This window comes from Panulirus ornatus, chromosome 25 (genome assembly GCF_036320965.1).
Source record: "Panulirus ornatus isolate Po-2019 chromosome 25, ASM3632096v1, whole genome shotgun sequence".
NCBI lineage: Eukaryota > Metazoa > Arthropoda > Malacostraca > Decapoda > Palinuridae > Panulirus > Panulirus ornatus.
The window spans coordinates 13,666,268-13,679,430 of NC_092248.1; the positions used below are offsets into that span (position 1 = coordinate 13,666,268).

At 41.1% G+C, this 13,163-nt stretch overlaps 1 protein-coding gene across 1 annotated transcript in view; it reads left to right on the plus strand.

Moving 5' to 3' along the window:
* Gad1 (glutamate decarboxylase) overlaps positions 1-13,163 on the plus strand; it is a 151,568-nt gene that overhangs the window by 57,082 nt on the left and 81,323 nt on the right. Inside the window, exon 2 of the mRNA XM_071677657.1 lies at positions 7,066-7,302. Coding sequence (XP_071533758.1) covers positions 7,066-7,302 — 237 coding nt within the window. The remainder of the gene's footprint in view (positions 1-7,065; positions 7,303-13,163) is intronic.

A 13,163-nucleotide genomic window follows, 5' to 3' on the forward strand; every position in this document is an offset into this window, starting at 1 on the left:
TTGCCGCTGTCTCCCGCGTTTGCGAGGTAGTGCAAGGAAAGAGACGAAAGAAATGGCCCAACCCACCCCCATACACATGTATATACATACACGTCCACACACGCAAATATACATACCTATACATCTCAATGTACACATATATACACACACACAGACATATACATATATACACATGTACATAATTCATACTGTCTGCCTTTATTTATTCCCATCGCCACCTTGCCACACATGGAATAACATCCCCCTCCCCCCTCATGTGTGCGAGGTAGCACTAGGAAAAGACAACAAAGGACCCATTCGTTCACACTCAGTCTCTAGCTGTCATGTAATAATGCACCGAAACCACAGCTCCCTTTCCACATCCAGGCCCCACAGAACTTTCCATGGTTTACCCCAGACGCTTCACATGCCCTGGCTCAATCCATTGACAGCCCCTCGACCCCGGTATACCACATCGTTCCAATTCACTCTATTCCTAGCACGCCTTTCACCCTCCTGCATGTTCAGGCCCCGATCACTCAAAATCTCTTTCACTCCATCTTTCCGCCTCCAATTTGGTCTCCCATATATTGTCATCACCATTTTTTTCGTGTTGTAACATTGCAAGGATTTACCAGGTAGGATTTATGCTTCCTCTCCCACGGTGGTGGGTCCTGGTCAGTCCTCCTCCACATAACCTGTTTTCAAAACATTTTTCTGACTGGATCATATCGAACATACACCTGGTTTGTAGACATTTCCTTGAAAGGTTCCTGGTGTCACACAAGACCTTTCTCAAGGTTGCCAAACCCAAGCTAAATGTAAATATAAGAGAAAATAAATAAATGTTTTACAGATACTAATAATGAATATGCATGAATGAATATGTATGAATGAATATGCATGAATGAATAACTACATAGATAAAATGACCAAGAAGATCAAAGAGGATGGTTTATGGATTTTCTCTTTCTCAAAATTTTACACTTGGCTGTACAAGGGCGGTCCCTCCAGACGACTACATCCTCGAGGGTCTTAGCTTCTCTCCTGTGAGAGACGACATATCGATTAGCTTTAGGAAGATATTGACAGACACGCTGTCCTCTCCTGCAGCAGCATATAATATCTGACAATACTATACTTATGACTGTTTGGAAATTTAACTATATAATCTGTTAATGAGAATTTGTATAAACTTATCCACCTACTATAATTGACAACGAAACAATGATACATACAATTGGATGATTACTTTATTTTCAGTCATATACACACTCATATACATAGTCATTCTACTTACTTTCAATTACCAAGCAAAAGTCGAAACATGATTTGATATCTGCTTTAGTTTCTCTGCTTCCTCTTATCAATCAAAACTTTAGAAAAGCCATTTTCAGTGTTTTCAGAGAAGTAATGTGTTAACATTCTATGTAACAATAAGGGAAACTAGACTTAATTCATATAACAGTTCCCATGGACGATAGTGGCAAGAAACGAACATAAAACATCACGTACAGGAAACGATCCAATTGAACAAGACGAATCAACTTATTGTTATAAGTGTATAAAAAACGGCAATATAGATGTGGTAGTCCATGTTTCACTTACACGATCATGGATTGAAGATGTGTGTGTGTGTGTGTGTGTGTGTGTGTGCTTACTTGCTGCACCCCAGGGAAGCGGAAACAGATTTAATTGATAATGATCGACAGAATCCCCACGAACACTAATGACGAAACATATACGTGCATGATATCCATATTAAAGAGAAAAAACTAAGGAAGTCAAAATTTCGCCTCATAAAAAGAATCAGAAATGACTGCAGATAACTGCGTCAAATGAAGAATTTTAACGAGAAAATACTCAATCTTGGAGAAAGCCATTTGGGAATTAAGTAATTTTAGTCGTTCTCTCCCAAGATCCGAATATCGCAAAAATGATTTGCTCTGGTTTAGGTCAGATATGATTTAAGCGATTGTAGATATATATGAAAAATCCAAAACTAAAAAAGAAATCACTTCTATAATCTAGACTTACCAGACAGTAAAACCTATGAAGTAAACAAAACACTGGAGGGAGACAGTAGCAGGAAACGAATTCGGAAGTCGTGGCCAGGCGAGGGTTCTGAACGAGGCGGTAATCCGGAGGTAAACATGGCGTGTGGGACTCGCCATGTGACACTCGCTGCCACAGTTTTACGGAGTTACCAGCTGCCGTGATGCATTAGGACGCTCGCCTAGTACCCAAGGATTTGTTGGACCTTTTATCAGGGGCGGAAGAAGCCAATTTAATCTGGGGTAACTCATGAGGTGGGAAACAGGCGCCTCCCTTCAATACCAATACGAATCCAGGTAAGATTTAAAGTACGCGGCGATTTAAACTTACAAATATTTATGTTTCTCTGTTTTGGCACGTTGGTTGAACGTTGCTAGAATACGTTAACTGTTGCATGTGGCACTGTGGTAGGTAGATGATGCTCCTTTTATCTGAAAATGGTTAATACAGTAATTCCGAAGTGGTATTCCACTGAAGATAAGGGAAATATGAGAACCAGGTAAGATGAAAAAAGAATAAACACCTTAAGAAGTCAACAGAACCTAGAAAAAAAGTCCTACAGGCTGACGCCGACCCTACAATGGTATTCTATAACTATGCTGTTGCCTCTGCCTGTGGGCGTCGCCTTAATCGTGATTGGAATTAAATGATTTTACACTGAATTGACGTTATCGTTTTGAAGATTACACCATCTCCCGTATGGAATCATGCAATGTATCACGTATCTTACTTGTACAATTTGATCAAGTCAAAGTAACTATACACCTGACTTGATATTAAGTGCTTTATAGATTTAGATAAGACAGTTTGGCTTGGAACGCCCTTTTTGTTTTGGAATAGCTTTTGACAGATAATCAACTATAACATGGTAACGTCTTCAGCAGACTTTTGACGATGGCCTGACAGTGTTTAGCTTGTGATTAGAATATAATCAAATAGGTTTCTGATTCCATTACCAAGAATAATTTGTTTGACTACCTTGCAACACTACAAGTGTATGCGGGACATGGCTTCATCACTGTGTGTATTTGTGTATTTACACTGCACGGGCTGGCAGGTTTACATTCGTGGGACCCCATTTATTGAACATTCTGTATCATACAATTTCTTACATCTGTACATGCTGGCTTCATTACCCATGTCCTCATTCATCCCAGTCATCCACCACACTTACACAGTAAAGTACTTTTTCTACATGATTATAATAAGTTTTGTGATTCATTTCATGCCGTCTTTACGCTGCTCTGTCCCGCTCTCGAACCTTTCACTGTCGCAGGTCATCGATCTTTTAAGAAACTTCAAGGTTGTGAGTAAATCACCCCACATTCGTTTGTCTTCTAAGCTAAATAAACTGAAAGCCTCAGGCCTTTCCCTGAACTTTTCTCTCTTAATTCTTTGTGCTTCTTTAGATGCGATAACCAAACTTCAGAAGCATATTCTTGTTTTGGCCTTCTGTAGGGTATGAACGGCTTACAAACAATTTCTTTATCCATGTACCTGAAAGCTATTCTGATATTTGCCGGCAGACAGTTTGTCTCCCCTACCCTTCTCTGGTGAGAGGGATGGTATCCACACCCAAGACCTTCTCATGCACAAAATCCTGAAGCTTATTTCTTGCCAGATAATAACTACATTGACGTCTTTGAAAGTATGTGAAATCCCGCTCTTTTTTCACAAGGGAAGTGAAAAGCGTACATGATTGCATCTACTCACTAGGGGATCGAGACACTCCACATTTGGTATGATAAAAGGTTGATGAAATTTACCCCAAGCAAAGCAAGGTAATGAGAATGGAACAGTGTGAGAGGACGTCAGTATGATTATTTTCTGGCAGGAAATAATAGTGTGTATACGATACCTGTTTGTTGTTTGATAACCTGTTTGTACTCTACTTGGAGGGCGTTTCACATTCGTGAGACCCTATCTTTTGAACATTCTCTGTTAATAAACAGCCTCTCACAGTTTTGTGTGTAGCCTACTTCAACGATGTTCTCAGTCATTCTGTTCCGTTCATCACCGTTTCTATACTGTAATAGTATTTCATTGCATCCTTTTTAACAACCAGATTCGTATTTCCTTATGTCCTCTGGTTGTTCCGTCTCTACATCTTACGAAGAATTCTTTACTGTCTACATCGTCGATTTGTTTTAAAAGCATAAAGATTGTAAGCAGGTCACTCCTCACTCCTCTCTCTTCCAAATTGGGTAATTTCAAAGCCTCCAGTCTTTCCTTGTAACGTAGCTCTCATAGTTCTAGTATCATCTTTCTTGCCATTTTCTAGTCGTTCCTCATTAGCTGTTTATGTTTCTCTAGCTGCGGGGACTAAGACTGAGAAGCTTATTCTAGTTTTAGCCTTACGTAGGATACGAATAGCTAACAAAATGTTTTCTTATACTTACTATTTGCCAGCAGAGAGTTTGTCTCCTTAACTTTGCTCATAATGTGGGACTCTGCCGACAGTTAGGAACGATATTGTCTCCCAAGTCCTCACACACACAGTTCTGAAGCTTACATCTTGCTAGATGATGATCATATTGAGGTTCTGTTTCACTAGGACTCGCCCTTTTTACTTTACTTTTGCTCTGACCAACTTTGGAGTGTGTTTAGGTCTCCCTGACGGCTGATGCATTCCTTATCGCTTTTCACTTCCTTCGTAACATCTACATCATGAGCAAACACTCTGGTAGGAGTCCATACCTTCAGGCAAGTCATTACTGTAGAGCAGAAGGAATAATGTCCCAGACTCGAACCCAGTAGCACTCCGCTGGTCGGTTATCGTAACCTATGTAGGAAAGGCTGCTCTAACATACATGTCCATTGCTCCCTCCCGCTAAGACGATTAATCTATCGATGGAGTTTCTTACGTTATTTCTGCCAGGTGGACTAGCTTCTTAGTCATCCTCCTGTATGGTAGAGTGTCAAATGCTTTATGGTAGTACAGATACAAACTCTGAGATCACTCTCATAGAACTCATATATATGAAGTGTGTCAAACTTGACCTCCTTTAACAGAATTCATCCTGTCACTCCGGTAATTCATCCTTCTTGTGTGTGTGTGTGTGTGTGTGTGTGTGTGTGTGTGTGTGTGTGTTTACATATTTTCACGATATCTTCAGAAAAATACTTGACGGAAAAGTAATAGGTACGCACCATGGAGGTGACGCAGATTAGATTTTGGAGCATATAAACAAGTTTGCTTCTTATGATCTCTTATTCAAATGCAGTAAGTCAGAAGTACTGAATGACAGGAAGTTCCGATTTATGACATATACATTGTATAAAGACAAATTACGTGGACTACATTTTTTGCATTTTTACGAGTTTATTGTTATTTTCCTTATATTTGGGTCGTGGCTGGACATTGGACAACACAAGTGCCTCCTGTTCTTATTATGTCATCATCCATCAACCGTGAGGTAGAACTTGGACGAGGATGACGCATCACTCACACGTAGAGTCGTAATGGATGTTAGACATAAACCTTTTAACCCGCCAATGTTCCCATACTGGGAACATGCCGCTACAACGCTTTATTACATGTGATATGCAAATTTTGAATGCGCATAAATGTTTATGTGAATGTACAGTGTTCATATGAATGTACAGTGTTTATGAATGTACAGTGTTTATATGAATGTACAGTGTTTATGAATGTACAGTGTTCATATGAATGTACAGTGTTTATGAATGTACAGTGTTTATATGATGTACAATGTTAATACGTATATACAATGTGTATATGAATGTACAAAGTTCATATGAATGTGCAGTGTTTAGTTGAATATATAATGTTCATACGAATGTTCAGCGTTAATTCGAATGTACAATGTGTGTATGAATGTACAGTATATTTATTTAATGTTTATCTGATCTGCATATGTAATTCAGTATAGTTGTATGTAATTGTTTTTTCACATTATTGAGAATAATGTTTAAATAGTTATCAGTTTCTGTATAAATACAAGACATAGTTAAGGATGTTCCCACAGTGGCACTTGTTGGTGGGCGATGCCGTAGTTTATAACAGTTTTGCTTCGTAAAGAAGTACTTGTACATTACTGATGATGATGATGACATATGGCTAAGATGGCAAGAGTAATGCCTCTACGTGACATGCTTAGAAATACATGCCAGAGGTTTTGTATATATCCTGTGTTACTAAGTAAATGTAAGAAATGCACAACCTTTTCACTCCTTGGGCTGCTAATATTGGTACAATAAATCATAAGCTTGAGTGTCAAAACTTCGCCATGTCGTAGTTTCTAAAACGTTTAATCATGTATTCACCCAATTCTTCATTTATAATGCAATGGAGCTTCAGTTCATAGTATCAGCCACAGAATATTGATAAATTGCATTTTTTTTTTTTTATCATTCATTTGGCTCAAATTTATAGACAAGAAAAGCGTATTGTCCATTCAGAGGATGGGTTCTTGCTGTGCATCTCAGCGCTACAGTTTTTATGAAATTTTTTTTAATGTTGGATTACGTCTCCAAAAATAATTATCGTTCAGCCTTTAAAGTTGTTAGGAAGGACTCCGAGGGTTAGGTCATTGGTGCCAGACGTACGAGCACCACATAAGAAGGGATAAACAGCATCTGTAGAAACTAATTGGTAGTTACATGATGTTTTCAACAGTCTTACATAATGTAATCTAGGTCTGCGGGTTGTGTACCTACAGTATGGATGAAGGTATGAGTGATGGGCACCTAACCTCCCAAGTGAGTAATGTCTCAATTGGTCCAAAAGTAAACCTATGTAGCTTGATGGCTCTCCCATTTCCATTACAAGGTCATCATCGTAGACAAGTGCTGAATTATTGTACCTGTGCAGTTGGCGACTGTGTATAGTTGAGTAGAACTTTTTATGGTAATAACGATTATAATGTAATAACAACAATTAAAATTAAAATAATGATAATTATGATAAACTACTGTTTAATTACGTAATCCACACAACCCTGATTTTTCTGCCTTTCTCATTGTTATGCTGAACGCAAATTCTTCTTCCACGTCATTTCTCCTCCCCAGATCTCCTGCCCTTCACGGTGACGGCTGGTCCAGAGACGCGGGAATTCCTCGCGAGGGTCGCCGAGATCTCCATCGACTTTGTGAGAAACACTTTCGACCGAAACTCCAAGATCCTGGACTTCCATCAACCCGAACAGTTGAAGGAAGTGCTGGATCTCGAGATCCCCGCTAGACCTCTGAACCTGGACCAACTTTTGGTGGACTGTAAGGACGCACTCAAGTACCAAGTCAAGACTGGTGAGTAGTGATCTTCCTGCAGTTGTTCTTGACACGATGTAATGTACTAGTGGAGTGAGTGACCGAGTGTTATACTTTGTCGCTGTCTCCCGCGTTAGCGAGGTAGCGCAAGGAAACAGACGAAAGAATGGCCCAACCCACCCACATACACATGTATATACATACACGTCCACACACGCACGTATACATACCTATACATCTCAACGTATACATTTATATACACACACAGACATATATGTATTCACATGTACATAAATATTGACATAATGATTTCTGAAACCTCTTAGCCAATTTGAATCAAATTTGGTCGTGTTTTGATTCCAGCCCCCATCTGAGTAGATTGTTGGCCACTGTTGATACCAGCCTCCATCCAAGGTAGATGTTGGGCACTGTTGCAAGAAACAGAAGTTTCTTCAAATGTCTCGTACGTTGTTCTGCTGTGCCACTTATATTGTAGTTACATAATGAGTTGAGATTGTTGTTTATTCTTGATATGGAATTCTGACGTTTTCTCAGCAGTGAAAACTACCGGAAGATGGAAGGAAAAAAGTTGCTTTTTAATTGAGGGTTACCGTGTGGCGACTCGTAGGGATAGGGGAAAAAGAATACTTCCCACGCCTTCCCCGCTTGTTGTAGAAGGCGACTAAAGGGGATGGGAGCGGGGGGCTGGAAACCCTCCCCTCCTATTTTAATTTTCTGAAAGGGGAAACAGAAGAAGGAGTCATGCGGGGAGTGCTCATCCTCCTCGAAGGCTCAGATTGAGGTGTCTAAATGTGCGTGGATGTAACCAAGATAAGAAAAAAGGAGAGATAGGTAGTATGTTTGAGGAAAGGAACCTGGATGTTTTGGCGCTGAGTGAAACAAAGCTCAAGGGTAAAGGGGAAGAGTGGTTTGGGAATGTATTGGGAGTAAAGTCAGGGGTTGGTGAGAGGACAAGAGCAAAGGGAGTAGCACTACTGAAGCAGGAGTGGTGAGAGTATGTGATAGGGTGTAAGAAAGTAAACTCCAGATTGATATGGGTAAAACTGAAAGGAGATGGAGAGAGATGGGTGATTATTGGTGCCTATGCATCTGGTCATAAGAAGAAAGATCATGAGAGGCAAGTGTTTTGGGAGCTGCTGAGTTAGTGTGTTAGCAGCCTTGATGCACGAAACCGGGTTAAAGTGATGGGTGATTTGAATGCAGAGGTGAGTAATGTGGTAGTCGAGGGTATAATTGGTGTACATGGGGTGTTCAGTGTTGTAAATGGAAATGGTGAAGAGCTTGTAGATTTATGTGCTGAAAAAGGACTTATGATTGGGAATACCTGGTTTAAAAAGAGAGATATACTTAAGTATACGTGTAAGTAGAAGAGATGGTCAGAGAGCGTTATTGGATTACGTGTTAATTGATAGGCGCGTGAAAGAGAGACTTTTGGATGTTAATGTGGTGAGAGGGGCAATTGGAGGGATATCTCATCATTATCTTGTGGAGGCGAAGGTGAAGATCTGTAGAGGTTTTCAGAAAAGAGGAGAGAGTGTTGGGGTGAAGAGGGTGGTGAGAGTAAGTGAGCTTGGAAAGGAGACTTGTATGGGAAGTACCAAGAAAGATTGAGTGCAGAAAGGAAAAAGGTGAGAGCATATGACGTAAGGGGAGTGGGGGGAGGAATGGGATGTATTTATTGAAGCAGTGATGGCTCGCGCAAAAGATGCCTATGACATGAGAAAGGTGGGAGGTGGGCAGATTAGAAAGGGTAGTGAGTAGTGGGATGAAGAAGTAAGATTGTTAGTGAAAGAGATGAGAGAGGCATTTGGACAATTCTTGCATGGAAATAGTGCAAATGGCTGGGAGATGTATAAAAGAAAGAGGCAGAAGGTCAAGACAAAGGTGCAAGAGGTGAAAAAGAGGGCAAATGAGAGTTGAGGTGAGAGAGTATCATTTGATTTTAGGGAGAATAGAAATATGCTTTGGAAGGAGGTAAATAAAGTGTGTAAGACAAGAGAACAAATGGGAACATCGGTGAAGGGGGCAAATGGGGAGGTAATAACAAGTTGTGGTGAAGTGAAAAGGAGATGGAGTTAGTATTTTGAAGGTTTGTTGAATGTGTAAGATGATAGAGTGGCAGATATAGGATATTTTGGTCGAGGTGGTGTGCGAATTGAGAGGGTCAGGGAGAATGGTTTGGTAAACAGAGAAGAGGTAGTAAAAGCTTTGCGGAAGATGAAAGCCGGCAAGGCGGCGGGTTTGCATGGTATTGCAGTGGAATTTATTTAAAAAGGGGGTGATTGTGTTGTTGACTGGTTGGTGAGGATATTCAGTGTATTTTTAGTTCATGGTGAAGTGCCTGAGGATTGGGGGAATGCATGCATAGTGCCATTGTATAAAGGCGAAGGGGAATAAAGTTGAGTGTTCAAATTACAGAGGTATAAGCTTGTTAAGTATTCCTGTGAAATTATATGGGAGGGTATTGATTGAAAGGGTAAAGGCATGTACAGAGAGAGCATCAGATTGGGAAAGAGCAGTGTGGTTTCAGAAGTGTAGAGGATGTGTGGATCAGGTGTTTGCTTTGAAGAATGTATGTGAGACATACCTAGAAAAACAGATGGATTTGTATGTAGCATTTATGGATCTGGAGAAGGCATGTGATAGAGTTGATAAGATGCTCTGTGGAAAGTATTAAGTGTATATTGTGTGGGAGGTAAGTTGCTGGAAGCAGTGAAACGTTTTTATCGAGGATGTAAGGCATTTGTACGAGTAGGAAGAGAGGAAAGTGATTGGTTCCCAGTGAATGTCGGCTTGCGGCAGGGGTGTGTGATGTTCCCATGGTTGTTTGATTTGTTTATGGATGGGATGGTTAGGGAGGTGAATGCAAGAGTTTTGGAAAGAGGGGCAAGTATGCAGTCTGTTGTGGATGAGAGGGCTTGGGAAGTGAGTCTGTTGTTGTTCGCTGATGATACATCGCTGGTGGCTGATTCGGATGAGAAACTGTAGAAGTTGGTGACTGACTTTGGGGAAGTGTGTGAAAGAAGGAAGCTGAGAGTAAATGTGAATAAGAGCAAGGTTATTAGGTACAGTAGGGTTGAGGTTCAAGTTAACTGGGAGGTAAGTTTGAATGGAGAAAAACTTGATGAAGTGAAGTGTTTTAGATGTCTGGGAGTGGACTCAGCAGCGGATGGAACCATGGAATCGGAAGTGAGTGACAGGGTGGGGCAGGGGGCAAAGGTTCTCGGAGCGTTGAAGAATGTGTGGAAGGCGAGAACGTTATCTCGGAGAGCAAAAATGGGTTTGTTTGAAGAAATAGTGGTTCCAACAACGTTATATGGTTGAGAGGCATGGGCTATAAATAGGGTTGTGCGGAGGAGGGTGGATGTGTTGGAAATGAAATGTTTGAGGACAATATATGGTGTGAGGTGGTTTGATCGAGTAAGTAACGAAAAGGTAAGAGGAATGTGTGGTAATAAAAAGTGTGGTTGAGAGAGCAGAAGAGAGTGTATTGAAATTGTTTGGTCACACGGAGAGAATGAATGAGGAAAGATTGACAAAGAGGATATATGTGTCAGAGGTGGAGGAAACGAGTAGTGGGAAGCCAAATTAGAGGTGGTCTACAAAGAGGATATATGTGTCAGAGGTGGAGAGAACGAGTAGTGGGAGACCAAATTGGAGGTGGAAGGATGGAGTGAAAAAGATTTTGAGTGATCGGGGCCTGAACATACAGGAAGGTGAAAGGCGTGCAAGAAATAGAGTGAATTGGAACGATGTGGTCGACGTGCTGTCAGTGGTTTGAACCAAGGCATGTGAAGCGTCTGGGGTAGACCATGGAAAGTTTTGTGGAAAGGGAGCTGTGGTTTCGGGGCATTACACATGACAGCTAGAGACTGAGTGTGAACGAATGTGGCCTTTGTTGTCTTTTCCTAGCGCTACCTCGCTCGCGCGCGGGGTGAGGGGGAGGTATGTATAGGTATGTATATGTGCGTGTGGGCGTTTATGTACATACATGTGTGTGGGTTGGGCCATTCTTTCGTCTGTTTCCTTGCGCTACCTCGCTAACGCGGAATACAGCCACAAAGTATAATGAATATATATATATATATATTTTTATTATTATTATTATTATTATACTTTGTCGCTGTCTCCCGCGTTTGCGAGGTAGCGCAAGGAAACAGACGAAAGAAATGGCCCAACCCTCCCCCCCCCCATACACATGTATATACATACATCCACACACGCAAATATACATACTTACACAGCTTTCCATGGTTTACCCCAGACGCTTCACATGCCTTGATTCAATCCACTGACAGCACGTCAACCCCGGTATACCACATCGCTCCAATTCACTCTATTCCTTGCCCTCCTTTCACCCTCCTGCATATTCAGGCCCCGATCACACAAAATCTTTTTCACTCCATCTTTCCACCTCCAATTTGGTCTCCCTCTTCTCGTTCCCTCCACCTCCGACACATATATCCTCTTGGTCAATCTTTCCTCACTCATTCTCTCCATGTGCCCAAACCACTTCAAAACACCCTCTTCTGCTCTCTCAACCACGCTCTTTTTATTTCCACACATCTCTCTTACCCTTACGTTACTCACTCGATCAAACCACCTCACACCACACATTGTCCTCAAACATCTCATTTCCAGCACATCCATCCTCCTGCGCACAACTCTATCCATAGCCCACGCCTCGCAACCATACAACATTGTTGGAACCACTATTCCTTCAAACATACCCATTTTTGCTTTCCGAGATAATGTTCTCGACTTCCACACATTCTTCAAGGCCCCCAGAATTTTCGCCCCCTCCCCCACCCTATGATACACTTCCGCTTCCATGGTTCCATCCGCTGCCAGATCCACTCCCAGATATCTAAAACACTTCACTTCCTCCAGTTTTTCTCCATTCAAACTCACCTCCCAGTTGACTTGACCCTCAACCCTACTGTACCTAATAACCTTGCTCTTATTCACATTTACTCTTAACTTTCTTCTTCCACACACTTTACCAAACTCAGTCACCAGCTTCTGCAGTTTCTCACATGAATCAGCCACCAGCGCTGTATCATCAGCCATTTCCCGCATTAGCGAGGTAGCGTTAAGAACAGAGGACTGGGCCTTAGAGGGAATATCCTCACCTGGCCCCCTTCTCTGTTCCTTCTCTTGGAAAATTAAAAAAAAAAAAAAAAAAAAAAAAAAAACGAGAGGGGAGGATTTCCAGCCACCCGCTCCCTCCCCTTTTAGTCGCCTTCTACGACACGCAGGGAATACGTGGGAAGTATTCTTTCTCCCCTATCCCCAGGGATAATATATATATGTATATATATATATATATATATATATATATATATATATATATATATATATATATATATATATATATATATATATTTTTATACATATATATTTCACATATATATTTTTATATTTTTTTTCCTTTTTTAGTTGAATGATACCACAATGAAACATTCCACACTCTGTAAATCTCATGCATTGACTTCATTTACAATGAAAATCGAAATATTCGTAAAGTCTGTCTTTTCACACCTGTTTGTCGTTACCCGCCTTAGCTAGATAGCGGCGGGAGCAGACGATCGAGCCTTTAAGGAAATATTCACGCTGAGCTCCTTCGTCAGTTACCACTTTTGGAAAGTAATAATACAGAAGAGGATATTCCCCCCCCCCCTCCTCCCCCACTCCCACCCCCCTTAACCTTCTGGGACACACGCCGAGGATAGGTGGGCAGTATTCTGTCTCGGAGACAATTCATAAATCGTATTCGGATATTGTTATGATAGACCTGAAGATGAAAATAGATTTTTAGAAATGTGCCAACAATGGTTGGTGTCACCTACTGTCCTGCTGGTCATCATCTCTCTCTCTCT